General features: G+C 42.8%; 2 protein-coding genes across 3 annotated transcripts in view; one reads left to right on the forward strand and one right to left on the reverse strand.

Moving 5' to 3' along the window:
• Positions 1-7832, forward strand: part of Kmo (kynurenine 3-monooxygenase (kynurenine 3-hydroxylase)) — a 28661-nt gene extending 20829 nt beyond the window's left edge. The window contains exons 10-15 of the mRNA NM_133809.1: positions 506-653; positions 2048-2105; positions 3700-3782; positions 5300-5401; positions 5492-5551; positions 6622-7832. Coding sequence (NP_598570.1) covers positions 506-653; positions 2048-2105; positions 3700-3782; positions 5300-5401; positions 5492-5551; positions 6622-6801 — 631 coding nt within the window. The 3' untranslated portion in view covers positions 6802-7832. The remainder of the gene's footprint in view (positions 1-505; positions 654-2047; positions 2106-3699; positions 3783-5299; positions 5402-5491; positions 5552-6621) is intronic.
• Positions 7833-9399: 1567 nt separating this feature from the next.
• The window catches only part of Opn3 (opsin 3), a 30481-nt gene continuing 13668 nt past the window's right edge, over positions 9400-26212 (reverse strand). For both annotated transcript variants that reach the window (XM_006496642.3, NM_010098.3), the window contains exons 2-4: positions 12289-12608; positions 10506-10757; positions 9400-10133 (exon numbers count right to left, since the gene is read on the reverse strand). In XM_006496642.3, coding sequence (XP_006496705.1) covers positions 9870-10133; positions 10506-10757; positions 12289-12608 — 836 coding nt within the window. In that variant the 3' untranslated portion in view covers positions 9400-9869. The remainder of the gene's footprint in view (positions 10134-10505; positions 10758-12288; positions 12609-26212) is intronic.

Genomic DNA, 26212 nt, shown 5'->3' on the forward strand with positions numbered 1-26212 from the left:
AGTAGAATGCTTGTCATTCAGCCCCAGGAACCCTCCTGTCTCTCCTTGCACTCAATGTTGGGATTATAGACACACATACTACGGCCGTATCCTGTATGTTACACAGGTATCACCATACATGGCTTTTTGCATGGAAATTAAGACTGTGGACTCAGCTACTCATACTTACATGGCCAGCCTTTTATGAAATTAGCCATCTCCTTAGCCCCAGAAGAGTGGAATTTAAGCCTAGAAGAAACATCAATTTCCCTTTTCTTTGTTTCCCCTGTTTCTGGGCAATGAACCAGGGCCCTGCATATGTTAAGTGAGCATTCTTCCATTGAACTACATTTCCTTCCTTCATTTACTGTTTTACTGTTGGCATTCTTGGTTTTTGTTGTTTTGTTTTGTTTTTTGTTTGTTTTTCAGCACGATAGCATGGCAATAAAGGCAATAAACCTGAAAAAACTTAGCGGTGCTTGGCACATAAGTAACCTTTCTGTGTTCCTGTTGCTTTCTTCCAAAGGCAAGCCCTCATGAGAGATTTCTTTCTGTTGCCTGCCCAGCCCATGATATCAGTGAAGTGCTCTCCCTTCCACCTGAAGTCACACTGTGTGCTGATGGGAGATGCCGCTCATGCCATTGTCCCATTTTTTGGGCAAGGAATGAATGCGGTGAGTTCTTTTCCTGTAGGACAGTTCCTAGAACACTCCAAGTCTACCTCCAGCAGTAAATCCTCAATAAAAGCTCGAAACCATCGTCACCGTCCCAAGAACACAACCCACTAGCTCGTCTCTCCAGCTGCCCAGTCAGAGTGATTTCAACCCCACGGAGGATCCAGACTATTTGACACACTAACTCAGTAGAGGAAAGCACAGCTTCCGATGGAATACTACTCCCTTCATGACAATTTTGCTATCCTAGGTAGAAAGAGATTTGTAAAATGTAGTGCTGCTCTATTAGATGTTAATGTTGAAGAATCTCATTAACTTCTTGCATGTTTATACATGTACACGTGACAATAGCTTAGCAATCACTAGTCATATTTTGCTTGAATAATAAACTATATTCCAAGTAAAATATGCTTGTAACCTTCTCACAAAGCAGTTGCAAGCACTTTGATTCATAAGACAATACGCAAACCATCAGTTGTAACATTGTGTACATATGCCCAGGTTCCGGCAGGAGTTCAAACCTTGCCTCCAGGAGTCACTACACAAAGTATTTTGCATAACGTACCTGATCCCCACCCATTCACTGTAACGCTACAGTTTTATTAAGTGTCCTTTCCAATACTTGCAGAGAGAAGACACATTATTTTTAAGTAAAAATTTAAAACTGTTGTCTTGGCCTTATTTGTGATCACGTGTGTCTAAGTTGCCATGCCTTAAAGAATCTGCAGACATTACTTATTTCAAATGCTATCACTATATTTGATATGAAAATATATTTTTTGCTTTGTCTAGAACTGCACTTTGAATTTGTAGATAATGGAAGTACAGTACTCAGGGTTCCTATTCTTTGTTGCACTGAGTGTCCTCTTACTAGTTCTTGAAGTCCTTCATACTCGACATTTGCATGAGGTTTGAGTTATAGGAACTAAGTTAATTTGATCCTACTATTAATTGTTTTAGCAGCAGTGGGGATTGAACCTAAGGTCTATTGAGTGGCAGGTGCAGTCCTCTACTGTTGAACTATATGCTTAGATCATAAAATCATTCTAAACACGAATCTTAAGGGCCTGAATAGTTTAAAACTAACTCACGGTAGAGAAATGTAATTATTAGTCTTAAAGAAGCATTGAGATCTACCCACATCACAGATGTATTGATCTTTCCATTAATTTCAGAATCACTATACTCATTACAGATATCATCGGGGCAAAGACTGAACCACGGTCCAGCTGCTGGTCTTTGCATCATGATTAGATATCAGATAAGAACCTATCTGTTATGTACTAAGGATCCACAGCCTGTGCATTATACCTGCCAATACTAGTTCTGTTCATAATTGCTATAAGATGTTTCATTATTTCTGCCTCATCTTTGACCCATTTCTCTTGTTTCAGGGCTTTGAAGACTGCTTGGTGTTTGATGAATTGATGGACAAATTCAATAATAATCTTAGTAAGTGCCCTTTCTCAGTGGGACATGGACTAGGCCAGGTGACTAATGGTGAGACTACTTATGATCCTGGCATGTGAATAACATCTCTGCCACAGGCATTGCTTATCCCAGACAGTGAGCATTCAGAGAGGAAAGCCTAGGATTCAGGGAGGTCCATCCATGCTGGTCACCTTTCCATTACGGTAACAATGCCTGGGGTAATTAACCTAGAGAAAAGGCTCACTGTGGCTCTCCGTTTCAGAAGTTCTACTCTGTGATCAGTTGACCCCTTTGCACTAGGCCTGTGGAGAGGCAGCATCCCGGTGAGGCACCAGAACCAGTCACTCACCAGGAGGTCACCAGGAAGTGAAAGAGAGACTGTGACTCACAGTCCCCTCCAAGGGCATGCCTCCAGTGACCCAAGGGTCTCTTGGCAGGCCTCACCCCTGCAAGGCAATCCTTACCTGAAGAGCAAGCATGTCATACGTGGGCCTTCGAGGGACACTATGACCCAGCCTAAGACCAGGACCCTGCAGTGATTCATTCACAGATGAAAGCTCAGGGCAGCAAATCATGGTGGAGTTGTGCACCTCTCTCTCCCTTCCCGCCTCAGTGGCCCACATGTGCTTACAGCCTTCACAGCACACCCTCATAAGCACTTAAGCCCCCGAAGATGCACAAGAAAAGGTAATAAATAAGGAGTAAGCATCATGTAAAGGCACTGCATGAGCACAGAGTTACTTGTTTTTTATAGCGAGAGACACAACATGAAGAGGAAAAGATTCAGTTTACAGAGTGAGGATCTATGGGAGTTGGTGGGACTGGGATGCTGTGGAGGTGTGAGGTGTGAGGCAGAGTGCATCCCAGGCAGGAAGCAGAGAGGTTTGCTGGCATTTGGTCCGCTTTCTCCTTTTCGTTCATTTTATTATGCCAGCACGTTGGGTAGTGCTCCCTGTACTAAGGGTAGGTCTTTTCTCTTATTTCAGTTCTGCCTCTCTGAAAATCATTCCTATAGACACACACCCAGAGATGTGTTTCCATGGTAATCCTAAATCTGATCAAGTTCACAGTATAGATTAACCATCACTGAATTATTTTCCATTTGTGAAATATGGGAAATGGCAATTTTAACAACCAATAGTCTAATATGAGCTTTATTTTAAGATTTATTTGATCACAACAGGAAATACTCTATAGGCATTGCTCAATACTTGTAGACTGTTGTGGTAATCAATAGTTTTAAAAAATTAATATGTTGCTAGTGGGAACACTGCTTACTTTGACCTAGCTGGAGACCAGTATATATATTTTTTTACATTTTATTTTATTTTGCTTTTTGAAAATATTTTTAATGCATATGAGCATGCAGAGTTATTTGTTTCTATAACTAGAGAAGCGACTAAAGAAGCATAGATACCCTTGGAGGCCAGAAGAGGGCATTCGATCTGAACTGAGTTATAGGTGGATGTGATCCACCCACAGTGGGTGCTGGGATTTGAGCTCAGGACATCTGGAAGAGCAGCCAGTGCTCCTAACCACTGAGACATCTCCACAGCATTTATTTTTGGTAGATTGTTTTAAATGCATATATGTTTTATTTAATTTTGGCTTCTAGGTATGTGCCTTCCTGAATTCTCAAGATTTAGGATCCCAGATGACCATGCAATTTCAGACCTATCTATGTACAATTACATAGAGGTGAGCAATGTTTGGCTCCATATGATGGTTCACCTATAGACTAGAAGGCTCTTTTATTTTCCTTTGCTCCAGCCCTATCCCCTATATGCTGCATAAGAATATGTATGGACAAGAACACACACATATACACAAATAGACTCATGAGCATGCACATGTGCACACACACACACATACACTCAAGCAAACACAAAACAATCTTTAAATATAGCTAGAGTGTTACTATGTAGCCAATGGCAAAGACTCCTACACATCCTGTCTGCCTACATTTCAGGAATACATAGAAAACAGCCAGATAACTAAGGATGACAAAATATTTAAAATTTCACAAATCCAAATTTCAGGCATTTAGGATTTGGCAATACTCTATTCTCCTGGAATATGAATTTAAGATACATTAAAATAATTGTGGGACCTTAAAAATATTGAATGACTTTTTAACAGGATATCCTGACTCTTTAGAACACCATAGAATAAAAACAATGTGTCAAACCAATGAAATTCTTGATCAGAAAGCCCATCCCTTTTAAGACTTATACATTCATTCCATTATACATTCATGAAGAATGGTTGTTGTTATTGCTTTAAAAATAGTGGAATGAAAAAAAATTACACAATAAACAGGGAAAACTGTGACCATTCTCATTTCTCTTGAAGACAGAAAGAAATAATGTGGACTTCAACTTGTGCATAGTTGTATCACATATGACAGAGTTCTAGAAGACTCTGGAAGACATTATTGATATCTATTGCCTGACTTTAAAAATAGGTCACAGGCTAAGAGACAATTCTGGATGAGGGCACTTGCTGCCCAAGCAGGAAGGCTTCAGTTCCTTTCCCCAGGAAGCATGGGAAAAGAGCTGGGTATAGTCATGCACTTTGTAGCTACAGAGTGTGAGGGCCTTGCTTGATGTGAGCAAATCTCCAAGTTCAGTGAGAGACTCTGCCTCCTGGAATAAGGGAGAGAGTGACAGAACAGGACACCCTTCTAGTCTCTGCATGCACATGCATATAGAAATGTGCAAACCTACACATGTGTGTATGTGTGTATACATGCTCATGTAAGCACGCGCGCGCGCACACACACACACACACACAGAGCAAGACCCAGATGGCTACAACGCTCTTGTTCTAAGACGTAATATAAACAAGGACAGACATGGCTGTAAGTAATCCTTGTTGCCCATTAAGTAGCATGCAACAGAAATTGATCTTTGAGCTCATAGGTCACTAGAAATTCCGGATCAGTACATCTTTTGTCAAAACGAAGATTTTTATTTTGTAATTGTCTTCTGGGGTAAAACCAGACTAGATTTTGTTCATTTTCAAGGCAATGTCTTGTACTACTAAAATTTGTTAAGAGGCCTTGGAAATAATTATTTGGAAAATGAGATTTTATTTGACTCTTTTGTTAGCATCTGTGATTGTGACAACTGTGAATGAAGAGCAGTAATATGTAGTTATAAGGAAATAGAGGTGCTTCATTCCAGATAGTCTTTTTAAGACTCATGTCATTACAGATGCGAGCGCATGTCAACTCTAGGTGGTTCCTGTTCCAAAAGCTCCTGGATAAATTTCTTCACGCGATCATGCCCTCTACCTTTATCCCTCTCTATACCATGGTAAGTCCTGGATTAAAGACTTCCCCTCACTAGAGGACCTCTGTTTAGCTATTGAAGAACACACCGGATGCTTTTTAAATCTCCCTGCAGGTCGCCTTCACCAGAATAAGATACCACGAGGCAGTGCTGCGTTGGCATTGGCAAAAAAAGGTTGGAAAAAAAAAAAACTATTGAAAAACACGATCTCTTGAAATGTCATACAGTTTCATGGTCACACTATGTCAGGGAAATATGGACATGACAGGACAGAGACATGCTTATCTTCCAGATAAAACCTGTCTTGAGCCTACAGAGTATAGAGCACACACTCTCTGTGATGGGGGTGCGGTGGGGGGTGCACGGCAGGGAAGCAAAGAGAAACTGAAGAGGAAACTGGGGCTGATATTTCTCAGCTTTTTACTTTGTGTTATCTACGAGATCCGTTCTTAAACTTTTGCATTATGTGGCATCTTTGTGGGCTTAACTTGTAAAATTAGACCCAACTGTATCATTTATAAAACACTGCCTACTAGAATGTAGTGTAGAACACAGCAATGCATGCATTTTGAGCCATTGAGCCAGAGGTGCTACTGAAAGCAGTTCCAATTCCTGAGTGCTTTGGGGAATTTTATCTATTGATAGTTTTATTGGATGCAGGTATACTGCACCAGATACTTTGATGAACAAGATGCTGTCCCTTACCCTACGTGTAGCTCAGGGGCTAATAGAAAAGGTGAACAAATATGGTGGGGGATGCTCCGTGAGCCACTGCAAGGAGAATATGTGAGTGGCTAGAGAATGAGGACTGAAGAAACATGAGCCAGGAGGCCCAGGGTGTAGAAATGGCCTGGAGAGGCAAGTAGGACCTTCATCATCCTGCTGAAGTGGGAATAAGATGTGCTTAAAGAAATCTGAGAGACCTAAGAAGGCTTAAACACCCAGGCTAGGATTTTACCTCGAGCCCTTCACTGTGTAGGGAATGGTTTGGAAAGAATCAAGTCTATCTGTAAGTTCTACCTCTATAAAAACAAATACGAAAGGGCTGAGAAGGTTGCTTGCTCAGTGGGTAAGGTACTTCCTGCACGATTATGAGACACCCCCAACACCCACTTAAAAGCTGGACATAGCACATATCTGCCTGTTCTAGGGTGGGGGTGGGGCCAACTCCAGGGGCTTGCTAGCCATAACAGTGAGCCTCAAGTTAGGTGAGAGAAAGTTTTGGATTTTTGCTGTGCTTGCAGGTGATAAACAGAGGACTCTTTGTCCTTGGGTCCCTGATAGCCATTGGAGGCACCTACCTACTTGTGCACCATCTGTCCCTGAGACCTCTGGAGTTCTTGAGAAGACCTGCCTGGATGGGAACCACTGGCTACTGGACTAGGAGTACAGACATTTCTCTGCAAGTTCCATGGAGTTACTAGGACAAATTCCCCCGTTCACCAACCATAGTGTCAAAGTTCTGGGTAGCAAATGTTTGATTCCTCTTCCATCTCAAGGGTGAAAAGCATGTCTCCATTGCCATATTCAGTTCACTGCTGGAAACTAATTGTCAGCCTAGAATTAAGCGTGGTGAGGAGTTTGTGTATTTGTCAGCTGAGCGAGGGAAGAATCTGTCTTGACAGGGTCTCATCGGTTTGCGTGCTTGGGCTGGGCCTCTTCCAATTTAAAAATGCAATAACCAACATCTCTTTCACTTCTCAAAAGAACCCATGTTTTTTCCTGTAGAGGACAATATAGGATCAACAACACTGCTTGCCTAGTGCTACTTCCTCTTAATGCAGTAGATGGGGCTTGCAGGCTCATAGCCACTTGCTATGGTAGAGCTGAGAATGAGAGACAAGGTGTTCTGAAGAGTTCCAGGATATATCTGTTTTATTTCCCAGTCTCCAGATCTCAGAATTATTATGTTTTTAAAAAGAAGGAAAGAGCTATCAATGGCATTCTAAGTGAAGGATGAGAAAGGGTTGTTAGTAGTAATAAATTTATAGCAGGGAGGAGAGGAGATAGGAGGGTGTTTTCCAGAAGCATGGAGACACAGTTTAGTCCACTTCAGACGTACAGAAGTGGTTCCTTGACTGTCCCACGGACAGACGCAGAAGTTAACTTCATCATCAGAGTGCAGTGCACAGATACCCTCTCCGCTTCTGTCTTCTCCAAGCTGGCTGACTGGGACCCTTAGAAGTTCTTTTCATTGTCAATTTTGAGAGCTACCATAATAGTTAACTAGAAAATCAAAACCCGAGGAAATAAAGATAAAACAAATTGGCATTTCCCATAATGTCAAAGACATCCTTGGGTCTTAACAATCTATATTTGATGTGTAGGGAAAGAAAAATCATTGTTTTCCTGGTAAGGGATGTAGCACTGTGGGAGAGCGCTTATGTAACCTGCATAGGACCCTGGGTTAGATTCACCAGCACTGCAAAAATAAACAGAAACATTGTTCCTTTTAGTTATCTCTTTGTTTTGTTTAAAGATTTATTTTATTTTATTTATATGAGTACACTGTAGCTGTCTTCAGACACACCAGAAGAGGCCATAAAATCCCATTGCTGATGGTTGTGAGCCATCATGTGGTTGCTGGGAATTGAACTTAGGACCTCTGGAAGAGCAGTCAGTGGTCTTAACCACTGAGCCATTTCCCCAAGCCCCCTTTTATTTATCATTGTATTTATATTTTTTATATATATATATCATATATTATTTATATATCATTGTATTTATCATTTTATTTATATTTCATTGGCAATGGCTAATATAACAGGCAGATTGTCAAAGGAAAGCAAACTGAAGTTTAGGAGCATGTATGTATATTTCATATGCATATGGCAGATGGTCAGAAAATGAGCTGAGAGATGACTCAGTTGTTAAGTATGTGTGCTGCTCTTGAAGAGGCTCCTAGTTCAGCTCCCAGCACCCATTTCAGGCAGCTCACAATTGCCCAGAACTTAGCTCAGGAGATCCAACCCCTCCGGCTTCCTTGGGCTCCTGCACCCCTGGGCACATAACCACATAGACTTGCCTCTGCAAGAGAATTAAAAGTCTTTAGAGGCCATAATTTCTGGAAGAAGCAAGGAGGTGCATAGGAGGAGTTGGAGGGGAAAAAGGAAGGGAGGAAATGATGCAATTTTAAGTTAAAAAACAAAAGAATATTTAAAAGGGGAATCCGGGTAATATGCTCCATTGTTGGGAGAGCTTAAATAAAAATCTAGTACATTTTGAAAAACATATCAAAAGACATGTAATCTGGCTTATAAAGCTCTGACTTACATCATCTTCAGCAGGAAGTAAAGTTTTAGACACATGCCAAAGGATTGAAATCCCTGGGCTAGCATCCTTAGGAGGTCACCTTGGCAAATGGGCGGGGCGGGGGGGGGGCTTTTCTTCTCTTGCTTTGTCTCAGTGACTTCCAACTCAAGGTAAGCCTGCAAAGTGGAGCATATGTGGGGTATTCTCTTCTCCCCCAGGTATGGACAACAACACGTGGGAAGGTGTCCTCTTCACTCACATGGAGCCTACTGATAAACAATGAAAATTAAATAATACATTGGGTGGAGCTGGTGAAGTAGCTCATGAGAAAGGAGCTTGCTGTCAAACTTGATGACTTAGGTGCGATCTCTGGCACCCACACAGTGGAAGGAGAGAACGGATTCCCACAAGCTGTCCTCTGATTTCCACATACACATACACCAAATAAATGTAGTAAATTATCTTCACCTCTCGCTGAACAATACTTTGTTTATGGGGAACTCCTCCTCTGGTGCAGAACTTTTGACAGAAAAGTGGGAACTTATTAAAAAGAAAGGATACTTTGTCAAACTGATTCTGAGATGAATAGATGGTGGTAGCAATCTATCCTCAATACCCAGTTTCCCGTGCCCATTCTCCACTGTGGAACCAATGATTCGCATGACCACTGTGAAGACTCTGCTTTTCTACATTGCTTCCTACAGAATCTTCTGGAACTGGCTTTCTTGATCTGAAGTCCTGGCAGCTATACTACACACATGACAACAGCCTTTGGGTTTCAGATAAAAGTAGGGATTGATTTATTATCTCTTCAATAAATTTAATTGGTCAAACACACAACATGGCACAGAACAGGACTCAACACCGCAACGTACTCCAGATGTTCCAGTCATTGTACACGTGTATATGAGATTGTTATTTTTATAGTGAAATACATTTGATAAACAAAATGTATTATGTGCTTTGGCAAATACAGTCATTCAAATATTAAATCCTGGCATAGTAGACGATGACGCCAGATGCTCATCTTGTGCCACCAGGAGGTTCTCAAGTTATAAAGCACCCATTGAGTTAAAATAATTTGTCTTGCTCAGTCGCTTCTTGAATACAGACAACATGTGGGTGATTCGGATTTCCCACAGGGCCACAGAGGTTCTGTCACTATTACACCAAATGGGGACTCTGGGGCACTCCTGACAGGAACATTGTGGTGGCTGATATAGGACTCTGTCTTCCATTCTTATAGAGGACGCACTTGGATGACATCGACCTTAGATGCGCTGCTTCTGTCACTGTCCTCGACTGACAGGGACTCATCACTGGTGATGATAAAGATGATAGAGGAAGAGTTAAAGGTCACTTTCTTCTTTGGCCTGTCCCCATCTTTCTGTGACATCACGATGGGCCTGATGTGCATTTCACTCTCAGCCGCTGGGAGGTTTTTAGCAGGCCGCTGGCATCTCAGCAGGCGGAAGCATAGGAGCTGCAGAAGGGACCTCCGAAACTGCAGAGAGAAACAACGGAGCAATAAAGTCAGTTATTGAGTTGTGTGTGTGTGTGTGTGTGTGTGTGTGTGTGTGTGTGTGTGAACACATTTGATACCTGCAGAAGCCAGAAGAGAGCATCACATACCCTGGAGCTCGCGTTACAGGCAGTAGTGAACCACCTGACAGGGGCGTGCTGGGACTCAAATTCTGGTCTGCTAGAAGAGTAACCAGCACCCTTAGCCATCTCCCCACCACACTTACAAAGAATTCTTGACTTAGGTTCTTTTTCTTTAGATTGGCTGCTTTATTTATCCTTGACACTCGTCTAAGTTGTCTATCTCTCCTTGTTACCCAGAGTGGAAAAGAATGTCTGTAATGCTGGAGCTTACCTTTCTGTTCATGAAGATGTAGATAACTGGGTTGTACACAGTGCTCGATTTAGCAAAGAGATAAGAAACAATGGACACAGTTGGGGTGACCAGGTGTCCATAGCCATTGACCACCAAGAAGCGGGTCACAATGTAAGGCATCCAGCAGGTGAGAAAGACAAAGGCCATCAAAAAGCACATCTTTGCTACTTTCTTTTCATATCTTAGCATCTTGATCACTTGAATGGTCTGAAGATCTTCAACACAGCGAAGCTGCAGGGAGAAAGGATGAGACTGAAAATGACCCCTTCCTTTTGGAGCAGATAAGTGGCCACCATTGTTTGTCCTGTCTTCCGGGAAAGTAAAGGTCCACAGGAGGTTGACTTCTGACCTAAATCTTGCAGCTGGACCTGGCCTTTATCTTTTTGGTCTTCAGTTCTCTCAGCTAAAACCTAATGTGGTTGAGCTCAATGAAGAGCTCCTTAGAATTTTTACAGTGTGTGTGTGTGTGTGTGTGTGTGTGTGTGTGTGTCCTCGAGTGCGTGCGTGAAAGAGAGGGAGTGGAGAGGAGGAGAGGGTAGGTGGCATGAGGAGGATGGGCACATGCATCCAACAGCACATGTGTGGAGCTCAGAGGACGACCTCCAATGCAGGCCCCCATCTTTCACCTTTTTCCAGGTAAGACGGGGTCTCTCAGCTAGCCTGCAAGTTTCAAGAGATTCTCCTGCCGCATTTCTCATTTTGCTATAGAACTGCTTGCATTACAGACATACACTACTACACTGTACCTTTACATAGCTTTACATAGATTTTGGGGGTCTGAATGTGGGCACTCACATCTGAACAGCAATTGCTTTACTCACAGGAACCACCTCGCAAACTCCCTTTAATGGCTTTTAAATGCTTTTCTAACTTACTTAATAAAGGTAAAATAAATTGTTTTATCTAGATTTTCGAGTCCCCCCCCAAAAAAACACAAAAGGCTCATGGATGAATAGAAACGATTTCATCATGATTAAGGAAACCGCTTTTTCGAGTACTGATTCATAAATTCTCCTGCCAGGTCACAGGGTCACAGACTTGTGCCATGATGGGCATTCTACAGAGAGAAGCCTGTCGCTTGAAACATGGGCAATTGTTTGCATGGAGTTCTCTGCTCCAATAATAACATAGGCTGAAGTGAAATCTCTTTGTTAGTCACTTTCCCTGCCTTCACCCCTTCCCTTAGACCTACTCTGCTTGTAACTTAGTTATGATCAGTCATATAGACATATACATGTAATGCACATATAAATAACCCTAACAGACACACAGCAGTTGGGAAATGGCATGTGGCTGAAGTTAATATTGCCATGTTGCTGGACCTGTGTCAGTTACTACATTCTCTTTGTGGCCAGTTCCCACACACGACCTGCTCATTGTGTGTTCCAGTCCTTTATACCTCTACCAGTCTCTGGTAAGTGGGTTCCTGTGCTCTTGGAATGATCTAACTATGGAAGCTGTAACTTTTCCTCTTCGAATCCTTAACTGTTGGGAGTGCTGTGGGGTGTGGACTGCAATGTCCCATCTATCTCCCTTGCCTTGCTTCTTTTGGTGTTAGAGGGTGGTGCACAGGGAGCCATGCCATCCCTCGCTGTCTGCTTAAGGTGCGACTCATAGGGCAAAGTTCTACCCGAGACTAAGGCCGCCGAGTTTTTCAGTTCTGGGTGACTAACTGATCATCTAGGAAGAGTTTGGTTCTTTTCACATCAGTTGACAAATGTGGGCATCGTTTGGAGAGGGACATCTGCAACCTTCAACTCACCATTCGAACAGAATAGAGAATGTGGCCGTAGCAATGGGCTATGATGCCCACGGGCACCACCAGGCAGCCGAGAAACAGGAAGAGCACAAAGGAAGAGTCGTTGGCATCCTTGGATCTCCAGTCCACGGTACAGCCCAGTCCATGTATGTCTAGGATGTACCTGTTCCAGCCCAGGAGAGGTGCTCCTGCCCATGCCAAGGAGTAGAGCCAGATATAGGTAATGGCCCTCCAGGCCCAGGAAAAGTTGATCACTCTGGCATGTACCACACGGATATAACGTTCATAGGCCAGCACAGTGAGGGTGGTAATGGAAACGAACCCTGCAAGAAAGGAAAGTAGAATATGGATAGGGGTAAGTCCCTGGAAAACCTTATGTCCCACCACAAACACTGTACAGAGAATCTGAGGCCAATGGGATGCTCTAGAAACAGCAAGAGATGCAGAGTGATAACAAACCAGGCTCCCCAGGAAAATCAATTAGGAATGCATTTATCCATAAAAGAAAATGAAGAATAAAAATGGCACATGGATTGTAGGTCAAAGGCCAAAGTCCTAAAATCACCCAAGTCCCAAAAGACACAGCCTCTGTCCAAAGTTCTGCCAAAGAGAAAAAACAGAAAAAGCCGCCAGCTCCCGCGTTCATCCACTCTCTCTGTTTCAGGGCCAGCCATGACATGAAAACCTGCCAGGACAGGAGCTGCACTTTTTTAGCACACCTTCCACACCACAATGTCTGGAACACTCTAGAACCACAAGGCAAAACAACTCTGTCTTCTTTTAAACTGTTTGCCAAGTGCTTTTGTCACAGCAGTATGGAATTAAACAAAGCAGCCTGAATAGACACAGAGAAAGGCTCTGGTAATACAATGCACCATGCCTGGCATGTCCCTTTGGAATCCGGGGTTCTCACAGGGAAAGAAAACAAGACTGGTCTTCAAAGAAGCAGCGTGAAGGTGTTGGGATCCTGTTAAGAGTTATGTGGACCAATCCCAGCTCTCTGACTATCTTGCTGCATAGCTTCTGAGAATAAGGTAATCACCCTAGGTCTTGGATTTCTGTTTACATAAAACCGAAGCCTGTTCACATTATAAAATTCTGTGACTGGAAAAGTAGGAAATGAAGAGACATCTTGGCTGTGACTCCGCACCATGTGTTTCATGTGTGTAAGAGTGGAGGGGTAGGCAGTACTATTATAGTTTCTGATACATATGGCATTAATAATTGCCAAATACATAACGGAGTGTTTACTATTTCTAGACCAAAAGAAGCCTGGGTTCTGGAACACAGCATGAAGAAAGAGCACTTTAGAGAACAGAGACCAGAAGCAAATAGCATAGGCACCTCAAAGCAAACTACAGTAACAGATTCTGAGGGTTAAATTAGATGTTTCAGAAATCCAACTTTAGTCTATTAAAGCCTTACATAATTATTTACCTAAAAAGACATCTAGAAGGTAAGGACATAACTTGAGGTTTAAAATATAGTTGACTCTATGAATTTTATAAACATTTTTATTAAATATAATGGTATTTAATTTTATAATTAACTTCAAATGTTAGTTTGACCTTTAATTTGTCATTGATTTCCATTGAATACTATTTAATTCTTCTTAGGCAAGAACATTTAGAAAAAGAATTTCACGGTTGTAAATGAACAAGTCTCAACATATTTTAGAGATGAATAAATGAATTTTTAAAGGTACTGACATAGTAACTGGGTATAGGCATCAATCATGTTCAAGTGTAACTCATTTATTCATTTACTGTTTATCTACATAGCAATCATGGTGCTAGGAAGTAGGCATAAAGTCCTATGGATAACGGTGTCATACAGAACTTCAAGTCCAATGGCAAGTCTGAGAAAAAGTCCAACAAGGAAGCCAGTGAATAGCAACGAATGCAAAGGTAGGGAATAACACAGGGCTAAGAGAGGGAGGGGACACAGGTCAGGACACTGACTTACAGGAAGAGGGCAGGAGCAAGGCCCACCTTTCTCAGATCCTCCTGGGCAGAACATGTGGATCAGTGAACGGTAGCTGTAGTCTGATTAGTCTTTCTGGGCGATCCACTTGAAATGACCTAAACCACAGCCCCTGGTGATGTCTTAGTAATTCTCTCCAGCACTTTGTGGGTTCTGAGTAAAAGTTATTTACTGTGGGCTGGGAAGATGGATCAGTTACTGGAGGGTTCGCCATGAGGATCTGATCCTGATTCCCGGGGCTACACAGAAAGCTAGGCATGTGCCACATGGAGACAGGCATGTGCCTGTGTGACATAGCCTACGTGCTGAACTCCAGACCTGTAAGAGGCCCTGTCTCACAAAACAAGGTAGACAACAGAGCCAACAGTGAACATTGACCTCTGACCTACACACTCGTACTCACGCGTGCGCACTCGCATGTGCACGTACACACACACACCTGAACACCTTCATCCTCTCACATACATATTACATGCTTTTTTTTTTTCCTACTTTCCCAGGAAGGTGGATGGGCTGTCTTGTCTTTGCTTTCCAGCCACTTTGTCAGATCATCCGGTGTTGAGGCTAATTATTTCACATTTCACGTAGTACATACATTAAGAACAATATGGAATGAAAGAGAAGTGGCCACTAACAAAGTAGGTGCCAGCTATGTGTCAGGCTTTGTGATGGTTTCTGCCTGGGGAGTGGCATTATTAGATGGTGTGGCCCTGTTCTAGTATGTGTGGCCTTTTGGGAGTAGGTGTGTCACTGTGGGTGTGGGCTTTAAGACCCTCATCCTAGCTGCCTGGAAGCCAGTATCCTGCTAGCAGCCGTCAGATGAAGATGCAGAACGCTCAGCTCAGCCTGGATGCTGTTGGATGCTGTTATGCTCTCACCTTGATGATACTGGGCTGAATCTCTGAACCTGCAAGCCAGCCCCAATTAAATGTTGTCCTTCTAAGATTTATCTTGGTAACGGTATCTGTTTTCATCAGTAAAACCCTAAGACAGGCTTTGTGACAATCACTATACATACAGTGTGCCATTCTTCCAGAAAAAGATATCGGTGACTCAGAAGAGCCAAGGAGCCCTGTCGGTAGTGGAGACTATTTTGAGAACCCAATTCTGACCTCGAGTCTATTGCTTTCTTCTTAACATTGTGTGTTTGCTCTCGTGTACTATAAGGAAAGGGAGGAAGGAGTCCGGACAGTTTTGTGGAGCAGGAGGGAGCCTAGTATGAATGGGGAAGGCCGAGAGGGTTAGCACTATCATATATATGTATAAACTGGGATAATTAATCCCCTTAAGGAAATCCATTTTTTTCTAGTTTAACTTTTTAATCCTCTTCTATTATTGTGTTTTCTTTTTTTATTATTGGATATTTCCTTTATTTACATTTCAAATGTTATTTCCTTTCTAGGTCTCCCCTCCAGAAACCCCCTATACTCTCCCCCTCCCCTGCCTTTATGAGGGTGCTCCCCCAACCACCCACCCACTCCTGTCTTCCCACCCTGGCATTCCCCTATACCGGAACATCAAACCCCCATAGGACCAAGGGCCGCTCCTCCCACTTATGTCCAACAAGGCCATCCTCTGCCACATACATGGCCAGAAACATGGGTCCCTCTATGTGTACTCTTTGGATGGTGATCCAGTCCCCAGGAGCTCCGGGGGGTCTGGCCAGTTGACTCTGTTGCTCCCTCCATGGCTTTGCAAACCTCCTTAGCTCCTTCCAATGGTTGGCTGTGAGCATCTGCCTCTGTATTTGTCAGGCTCTGGCAGAGCCTCTCAGGAGACAGCTTTATCAGGCTCCTGTCAGCAAGCACTAAGAAAAACCATTTTAAACCAGCAAAATTCTATATGAAGGCCCCTGTGCTGATTAAAACCACATTGAACCCTATGATTGTGCCTTTATGCCACCTACTGGCAGAGAGTGGCTTCTGCATTCCCCATCCCTACAGATGATCTTAGGTAGCGCTATGTTGGTAAGGTGTGGGTTGTGACTATTTTAAGACTCAGTAGACCTTGAAAGACTTAGAGGTGTTGATCCTTCTCATCTGGACGTTCAGGTATTCCTGTAAAAGTAAGGCTAACTCATATGCAGCAGGAGAGGGCAACATGAGATGGGATGGAGCTACTGTACGTTAGGTCTAAGGCACAATAACAAGTTGAGAAAAGAGCAATCCTGGTGGACTGCATGGTGGGGGTGACCTCACAAAGATATATCTGAAAAGGGTCATGAAATATGTGTCAGGCAGGTATTTTCAGTGGAAAAGAAACATCTACAAATGCAAAGCGAGCTAGTTCCCTGGGACTGTGATGTTAGAGTCTGGACAGAGACAGCTCCTGGAAGACAAAGGTGGCTGGCTGTGGTCCCCAGCAGGGATCCCAAAAGGGTGGTTCCATTTTACAACACAGCTTTGAGTACAGACAGAAACAGGATGCCTGCACCTATTGTACATTTGGATGGTGCTAATGACAACCTGCTAATGACAACCTCCTGCCCAGCACAGCCCACAGGGAACAGACCGATATGCAGCATTCCAAAAAGAAAAATGGTGCCGCCTGTAAACTTGCCAAAGTCATCCGGGAACATTAGCTGGGTTTATTAAAATATCAGAAGAATCAAACCAAAGAACTTATTAACACACCAGACCAACAAAGAGTGAAGCACCCGCACCTAGACCTGTTTAGAGGCTGCGACCCTGTGAGGACCACACTGGCCTGGCACTGGACCATCATCCATCAAAGCATGGACAGGCAGAGAATACCTGTCTTTAGTACCTTAATCTAGCTAGATTCCCCATTGCTGGACAGCGGCCTATTTAAATTGCTGTCTGTCTGCCCATGGACTGGTTTTAGGTGCACACACACAAACTATGTCCTCAGGGCAGACTTTTAGGGGGAAATCCCCATTTGCCATCTGTTGCTTACGTATGAATCAGTGTATTGAACTCGGGTAATCAGGCTTGGCAGCGAGTGCGTCTACCTGCTGAGTCATCAAACCAGCCTTCCCTAACAATTTGTAACAGTATTCATTTCTTTTGTATCATCATCCGCACTTTAAATTATCCTATGCTGTAATCCTGGAGGCTTCCTCCTTCCTCGCTGGCCACACTCCAGTCAGACTAACTTTTGAGAAGGGAAAGGAGCAGGCCTTTGTGAAGTGGGAGAAGGACGACAGAGGAAAGTAATTCCTTAGGGACCAGAAGCAGATCACCAGGGAAGACTGCAGAGGGAAACAGAGAACTGAGAACCAGGTACCTGGAAACTCCGTGCAGCCACTGGGAGGTTCTGGGTCCCCTCAGACTCTGAAGGCTGCACACTAAAAAGTCAGCTCTCCACAGTGCTGCTCATGGCATGGCCATGCTGCCAGCTGCTGGGAGCCAGCAGCTTTGATAAATGCTGACAACAATCTCTTAGCGAGCAGGAGACAGGTAATGCTGCGTCTGGATCCTGGTGAGGTCCAGGGAGGCAGGGCTTCCTCTGCCTGGGATAGTGGGAGGGGCTATAAGAGAGGCAGATTTTGAATTGATGAATATGAAGAGCTTAATGGAGTTGGTGCAAATGTATAGGAAGTAGGCTACAAAGCTGAGGGCTACGGAGATGGATCTGTAGATAAAGTGCTTGCTGGGCAAGTGTCAGGAGCTGAGTTCTGATCCCTACAACCCACATAAAAGTTAGATGATCTTTAATCCCAGAACTTCTCATATGTAAGGTGAGGTATAGACAAGAGAATCCATGAAAGTGTCAGGGCCAGTGAGCTTGGCATAAGAAACGATGAACAAGAAACTTTGTCTCAAAGATGGAAGGCAAGGACCTAGACCTGAGGTTGTCCTCTGATGTGTGTGTACCCATACTCACACAGAAGAATATATACACACATATACAAACATATATACACCCATTCATACAAAAGAATTAAAGAGCTGGGATGCAAGAGAGGCCCTGAAATGTTAATTCTCTGCATCAGCCTGAGTCCAACAGTTCTGTGAGATGCAGCTTGATGATGCATTCATTTACAGCACTTGCCAACAAACACACAACATCACACTGCACACTAAGCACCATGCTGGGCGATAAGACAGAAGTTATAAAAGAAATAGGTAGGAAACAATGTGATAAATTCTATAGGCATTAAATAAATAAAAGAATATGTTTGAGGCCATTGGCCTATATTAAATTACAGCTTATTTTTATAATTATCCATTTGATACCAAGAAAGTTACCGTATCTGGGAAAAAAACAAAATGTGCTCTGTGTATGTGTGTGTGTGTTTGTGTGTAGTATGTGTGTGTGTGTTTGTGTGTTTTGTTGCTTTATTTAGAATATGAATGAACTTGATAAACTGTGAGTGTGTTTTCCTGCTTCATTTAGAGTGTGAATGAATTTGGTAAAATGGTAATGCACAAAGTGTTTTTGTACACTTGAGAGTAAAATTGCTTCAGGCTGGTGCAGAGGAAGCAAAAAGCACAGAACTGGAGAGAGCCCTTGAGCTTCAATACAGGATAAGTCAAGTACTCCAGAACAACGTTATTTTCTACTTTGGCCACTAGATGGTCACATCTAGTAGCATATTTCTAGATCATTGTCAAGAGTGGATAAGCAATTTTTGTAAGGGAACAAATGCTTAGAGCAGTACTGCCTGCCTCCTAAGACAGATGTTTGTATCTGTTCCATAGAAGAGCTAGTGAGGTAGGGCCCATCCATCACTTGAAGTAGCACACACCCACTTCAAGGAAAGTGGTAGGAGAAACTCCTTGGTAGAGTGAGAAGAGACCTTCTGTGGGAAACTGGTAGTTAAAGGTGAGGAGCAGGAAGCCAGGAAGATGGGGCGGGGCCTGCTGATCCTATCCAGGAAGAGGTGAGAATGAGCTTTGCTTATCTGCATAGGGCAAAGGAAACTAAGCCATTTGAAGGCTACTTCACAAAGATGCTACTTGGTTCTTTTTGTGGAAAACAAAACCTGCTACCTTTTACATCAAAGGGTTAAGTAGGACAAAAAAACAAAACAAAACAAACCCTGCTACCTTTTATATCAAAGGGTTAAGAAGGACAAAAAAAAAAAAAAAAGAAAAGAAAACATTAAATTTTTTTAAAGAAGTCAGTTTGCAAAAATGTAAAAATTCTCCTAAGGTCAGCACTTCTTTTAGCATCAAGGTTGCTCTCTGTGCTCAAAACTGCATTTGTCCTAGCAACTGTGTCACTTTAAATTAGCCAATGTGAGGTAGAGATCTGACCACTTTGAACAAGGTACAGGATCTCTTTATGTTCGGATTAAAACTCCAGCAGGGCCCTGGCTGGGTGTGCTTGCCTGCTTGATTAAGCATCCATCTGAAAAAGTAAAACTGCTTGCCTTGCAAAAAATCCTTTGGATCATATGATCACTTTAGTGAGGCATCGGTTCTGTTCCTTATAATTAGCAGCCTCTACTCATATTTGAACATTAAGGAATAGAAGTACATTTAATATGTTGCTTGATATTTTAAGCAAGGTGACAATTCTTTGATACTTTGTTTATGATGTCTATTTGTTTGGAAAACTTCCTTACCCCCTTCTCTAATAGTTAATTAGTTCATTCCAACCCACTAACACCAAGAAGTGGACTACTTATAGAGTGCCAGAGATGGTTCCGAGCAGCCTCCTGGATGGCTTCACTTAATCTTCTCAACACTATAGCACACATTGCCATTGCCATTTAACTGAGCCAGTGTTCAAACTACAGAGCTTGCTTCCAAAGTCCAAGTTTGGGAATCATCAACATTTCCCTGCAAGTGAAGGAGAGTGTTCAGAGAGGAGATTTAATCTGCTCGCTGCTGACTGCATCCATTCCATCACCGTGATGAGCTGCTGTATCAGGTCACTTTGTAAGCTTGGGATTTGCCAAGCTGTGCTCAGTTTCCATTTAAGCAATAACTCTCCAAAACACCAATGTGACAGTTGTTTTTTATTTACCTTATTTTTTAAAAATGTTCTAATGATCTCCTCTTTCATATCTACTTCCTGCTTTTCTCAATTTCTATTTTCAACTATTTCTTCTAAAATACAAATCTTTCTGGATAGTACACAAGATTCAGTTCCAAAACCAAGGAAGAACAGCGTAAAAGTTAGAACTCTTAAAAGGTGTCTAACAGAGTTTGCTTAAAAACAAAACAAAACCTCTTTCAGGAACTGAGGAGATGGCTCAGTGGTTAAGAGACATTGTCTGGGAGGACTCAGATTTGGTTCCCAGCACCACTTTGTGGCTCACAGCTATCTACATAACTCCTAAGGGATTAAACATCTTTTTTTACCTCTATGGGCACCAGGTACACACATGGTATGCATGCATATAAGTAGACAAAATCTCATCCAAATAGAACAAAATTTATTTTTCGAAACTATTTCTAGTAAGAACTTTAAAAATACCTATTGTTGACTGCCAGGCTGAAGCAGCTGCCTGTAGTGACTCATAATAATAAGCTGCCTTATCAAAGCCATCAAGTCCCCAAAAGAGAGTCACTTGGTTGGCAGTGCTCATGCTTTGGTCTATGACTCTCTTCTCATAGTTCAAACATCTGCTGCTGTTTCCGTTCTTGTTTATGCTGCTCCTCGCTAGTATTGCCTGTGGTTTTGTCCATTAAATATGGTAATTTTTTAAAGGGAGGAAGGAAAGTAGTTGTTGATGCAGCTGGTAAAACACTGGGCATGGACACCCTAGACACCCTGTGGTAGCTTGGAAGACACTAACAATTTCGCTTGCATGATCTCAGCCCACTATTTAGGTCTTCTGATGCCAGCTCTCTCTGGTCTCTAACCCCTTTGGCATCCAGCTCAGCTGTGTCTTTCTACAGCCCAACTTGGACAGACATCCCCGTTTTAGACTATTTACTTTGACCCTGAGTTGGCAGTCTTTTAGCTCTTCTCTTCTTCTTTCTGCGTAATTGCTGATCCCTGCAACTGTAGCTGAGGGAGACAGCCCCATTAGATCCCTCTCTGTGCTTATTCCTGCTTCCCAGAGGACACTGAACTCAACGTGGACAGTGTGCTGACTGTGTGATGAGCCTGAGGCCACAGGAGCTTGCTTGAATGAAAACCCAGATCATCTGGCTGCTGATCCAAGGCCTTTTCTGGATTGTTTTTCCTAGAAAGATTTGTCCAAAGAAAGTTGACTGTGATCCTGAGGGAAGCTTGAGGTCATTTTAAATCCATGAAAAGAAATCTTCTTGTGAATGAGCTGTGGAATGGTGCTAGGGTGCCCTTCCTAGTGCAATGAGTCTAGTACACTCCAGCATGCCAGGTTATTAATTTGACACCAAGGGAACAAACTGTGAGATAACTCAAATGAACAAATTAAAATATTAGGGAAGCCTTAAGGTGCAGGGCTCTTGTGCCTAACAGCACAAAAGGAAGTTGAAAGCATAAGGAATCTGAGAAGTACCTAATTATATTCCCATTCAGTCACTTTATAATTTACAAAACTCTCCAGAGATCCAGGGTATACAGCAGATGGTAGCAACACTATTTTAAGTGACATTGTATTCACTTAAAATACGATGTTATGACTCAACTAGAGAATATCCATCCAGCCTGAGGGACCAGGGTATTTTTCTAAGAATAAAAAGCTGAAGAAGTGTGTCTGGGTAAGTAATTAATCAGCTAGAAAATATAAGCTACCCAGGATCATAAGAGGAGCATGGGGAAAGAAGATAAGAAGCCTGTGGGATACATTAAAGGAGGACATTGATACATGGCTGGGAAGTGAAACTCAGGAACAAAATGTCTAGCGCTTAAAGCACTAATTTATCAGGTGGCTGTATGGGAAGTTTAAGGTGAAATCCATCTTGGTGACCAGGATGAGGATTTGGGATATGCAAGAAAATCATGTCCTCTAAAGTCCTAGTCATACTGAGTCCCCAGTGGCAAAAGTAGGAAGATAATTGTTTTGTCCAAGGGCACAAAGCAAGACTAGACTGTGTCAGAGCTAGGCTTGTTCCAGAACCACTCAAGCTTTCAAGCCTTCCTTGCTCACTGCCAAGGGAGGGTTTATCTCCCGTTTCCATGAACACTAAGTCCTCTCGGTCAGAACAGCAGCCCTGTCCTTAGCTGGAACTGTACCTCCACCCACCAGCCCATCAAAGAGCCACTGAGTATCTCCCAGGAGGCTGTCTCAACTGCTGGGTCCAACGCTCAGCCCACGAAAACACGAATTGAGTGTGGATCGGTTCCTGTGGTGATTCTGACTTTCAGACCAGTTGATCCAGGTTGGTTTGGGTAAATGCCAAATCTCCCTACATGTAATTTCACAGGGGTTTTGTTTTTGCTTTGTCATTTATTTTCCAAGATTTCTACCACAGGCCCACTCATTAGGCAGACACACAAGGGTACAGAATCTTGTGTATCACCCTATGCCAAAATGCACTGCAGACAACCTTTGACTGTGCCACCTCCCTCCACCCCAACCATCTCCATACCCATTCTTTTCTACTCTAGCCCCTGAATTGTTTCCAGTAGTTCTCACACCTGCAGCAGAGCAATGACACCACCATAATCCTTTGTCTGGGCAGTGGACTCACAGGAAAACTATTTAAGGAGCTTAGCACTCTATGGGATGTTGTTCAAGAAGTTTCCATATAATGGCAGGCCATCAGTTGTTTGCCTTTCTCATTTGGTCACATTATTTTGCTTACCTCTAGATTTTGATGTAAGTAGGGTTCTTTCATCCTAAGGATCTTTCTATATCTTTAAAAATGAACATGTATCTTTCAGAAGAGAGAGCACATACATATATTAGTGTGTGCATGCACACACACACACACACATCTACCTGTCCATCAATCTGGAAGATAGACTCAAGTGGGTATAATTTAATGGACAGTTGGGGGTGGCAACTGCCAGCTGCTGGGAATGATCCAGAAAGAAGGCAAATGTGTATGAATGAGGGATGTGATGGCCAGCCAAGAAGACTCTGTATTTCTCATGCATCTGTGTAGTAATGAGTTCAGTTTTGCAGTCTCATGGGCGGAGTGATACAGAGAGTTACAGCATGACCACTGCCTTGCAAAGCAGCAGTGTGGCTCACTGTGCTGTGGCCTCCAGTACTTGGTCTTTAGCAATATGAGACATGGGAAAAAAACAGCTGGGAGGGGTGAGAGTCAAAGTCCTTGGGAACCACTGGAGTTAAAGTAAGGGGATAAAGACATTGTTCAAAGGTATTGGATGTTGGTCATGAGCAGAGGCTGTGGGGGCATGGTGAGTAGGAGGTCAGTGTTGGACAAGAACAAGAAATACAGAGATACAGAGGCCGTAAAGAAATGAGTTGTGGAGGCTCTCCATCCCCCTTGCAGGAACCTGGCCAGAGATAGAAGCTACCGTGAAAGGAGCTTTTGGAATGAGGAGGATTTGCAGGGTGTGGACCCTGAAAGGTCTGTCAGTGGTTTACTTCCGTATTGTTTTCTTTTTCTGGTTTCACATGGTGGACCTTTGAGTCTCCGGCAGTTTCTCATTCATCTGAGCGTGGTGCAAGGGGACAATTGAACGCTAAGGTCAATTCTGTCTCCTCCTCTTTTTGTGTGACCTTGAATGGGTCAACTGCCGGGAGCTTTTACTTCCTTAAGTATTAATAATATGGGGTAAGAATATCATTTAAGTATCCCACAGAACCGAATTGGAAATTGAGTTCATTAGTACTCACAAAGCACTTATAATGCCACCTGGCCAATGGTATATAAAACAATGCATTGGAGCTGGATATTATAATTCATGTAGCTTTATTTTGCATATAACAGTGATGCTTTAAGTAATTGCTAGTAATGCTATAGGAGCAAGTGCACAAAATGTGCCTGCTTCAATGCCCAGTAACATATCAGATATTCATGTTAGCCTCTCTTTATATGGCATAGTACATAAACTGGCTCAATGATCTCTGTGAGTCTGAAAGCCTGAGAGATGCCTGATGGTTTTCTGTTTTTTGGTTTTTTTTTTTTTTTTTTAAGAACTTCCCATCAGTTTCACACCTACCCTTCAAGCTAAGTCTGTCAGCATAGTCTCCGACTGAACTGATGCAATGTCAACACTGAACCTGGCTCTTACTGGAACTCCCTTTGACTTCTACATTTCTCTCCTGTATTATGTGTTTCTATGCCACATTTCTTTCTCTAATAAGGAAAGAGTAAATTAAGTAGACTGTGATATGTAACTGGAAGTCCAAAGTGGCACAGTCTCCAGGCACAGGTGCTGATAGAAAAGAATTTTGAGCCCCACAGGCTGCCTCTGAGATAATGGCGTCAGAACAGTATGTCTCCCTTCCTTCCTGTCACAGGCTGGGAGTTATAAAGGTACTGGCCACGTTGGGCTCAAACCTTTGAGCTTTCACAAGCCTATCAAAGGAAAGATACACTAAGGAATCTCAACAGTCCAGAACTGTGGACGCATGGGAGCTCCATTTCAAGTCAAACAAGGACTTTGTTCCTACCGTGTTTCTTACAGCGAAGACCTGTCCCTGAGTCACCCTATATTAATCCTTTCCATCCTTGAGGTTCAGACCCATTCCCATTTGTGAAGCATTCCCAGATCTGCCTACGAGTAACTTTCCTGTGCATTCACTTGTCTACGCCTGTGTTCTCCAGCCATTTGTACAGCCTGCAACAGTCATACAATATAACATATTAGCTCACTGTAGGTCAGTGTCAGCCCCAGTAGACCCCAAGCTGTGTGTGCTGCTTACCTTTTGGTGACTCTGAAGTTAATGAACAGTGTCGTATCCCATGTAGAACCACAAATGCTTATCACAGAGCTGCTTTTAAAAAGTAATGAATATACGGAGGAGACAAGAACATTTCCTGGAATGTATGTAGTTCCTTGTGCCTCTGGCCTAGATCTGACATCTCTCTGAAGACTGGAGCGTCTCTCAGTCACAGCCTGTGAGTTATGGTGTCAGGTAAGCAGAGTTCATTTGAAGCACATTTCTGTCCTCCTACTTACCAGCTTAGTGATGTTCATCAAATTACTTGCCATCAATGTGTCTATTTTCTTTTCTGCAAAATGAGGCCAATAAAAACACCTAACCTGGGTGCTTAATGTGGATTTTTAAAAAGTTAACAAGAACTTACAGGAGTATCTGAGAAAAGTAAGTGCCCAGTGTTAGTTTTCATCTATACTCATAAACTTTGGTCCAGAAACTGGGATAAGTAGTGCTCAGCGAGTGATGGTTATATTGGAAACTCTGTATCCCACTATGGAGCCATCGAAAGGGTTTTCCCTGTGTTAATAGGTATTCCATCACAATGAGGCATTTCCTACAGTTAACATCTGCGGCACTGTCTCAACACCTGCAAAACCTCTGGTAGAGTGTCAAAGTACCTGCAATTCCATTGTGGACAACTCAGCCAGCTGTTCTGTTGGCTCCTCTAAAGCTCACAGGGTCCTGCCAGATGCACGTAATGACAACTTTCACGTAACACTCTTTTAGAAAGCATTTTAAAATATGCTATTTTTACATTAGTTTGGGGGTAGTTTTTTCTGCAGCATATGAAAAGTCCTCATTTCTAATTGTCTTAGAATTATTCTATTTCTTGGAGATGTTTTTTAAAATTCATGAAATTTCTTATTCATATCTGACAGAAAAAACAAAACAAAAAGACAAAATGGGGAGTGTTAACTGATTCTAAGTTGTTTGCATGATCCTAACTCTCCAGAAGGAAGGCAGGCACCTTTGCCTGGAAGGGGATGGTAAATACAAGCAGCGTTGTGATGAATGAAGCAGCTTGGTGAAAGGACTAGAATTACTGTGTATAATGACATAGGACAAAGAACAAGTGACCGAGGTAGAAATCCTGAGGACATCAGGGAGACATGAGAGCACAGAGAAATGAGGTTCCCCATGAACAAACACTCAGGGTATTTATCTCGTCTGAGCGTCTCAATCTTGGGAGCACTGTTGTCAGTTTGACTCCCTGCTGAAAGAGAGCTGTCTTCTTGAGCT

The sequence above is a fragment of the Mus musculus genome, chromosome 1, assembly GCF_000001635.26.
Source record: "Mus musculus strain C57BL/6J chromosome 1, GRCm38.p6 C57BL/6J".
Taxonomy (NCBI): Eukaryota; Metazoa; Chordata; class Mammalia; order Rodentia; family Muridae; genus Mus; species Mus musculus.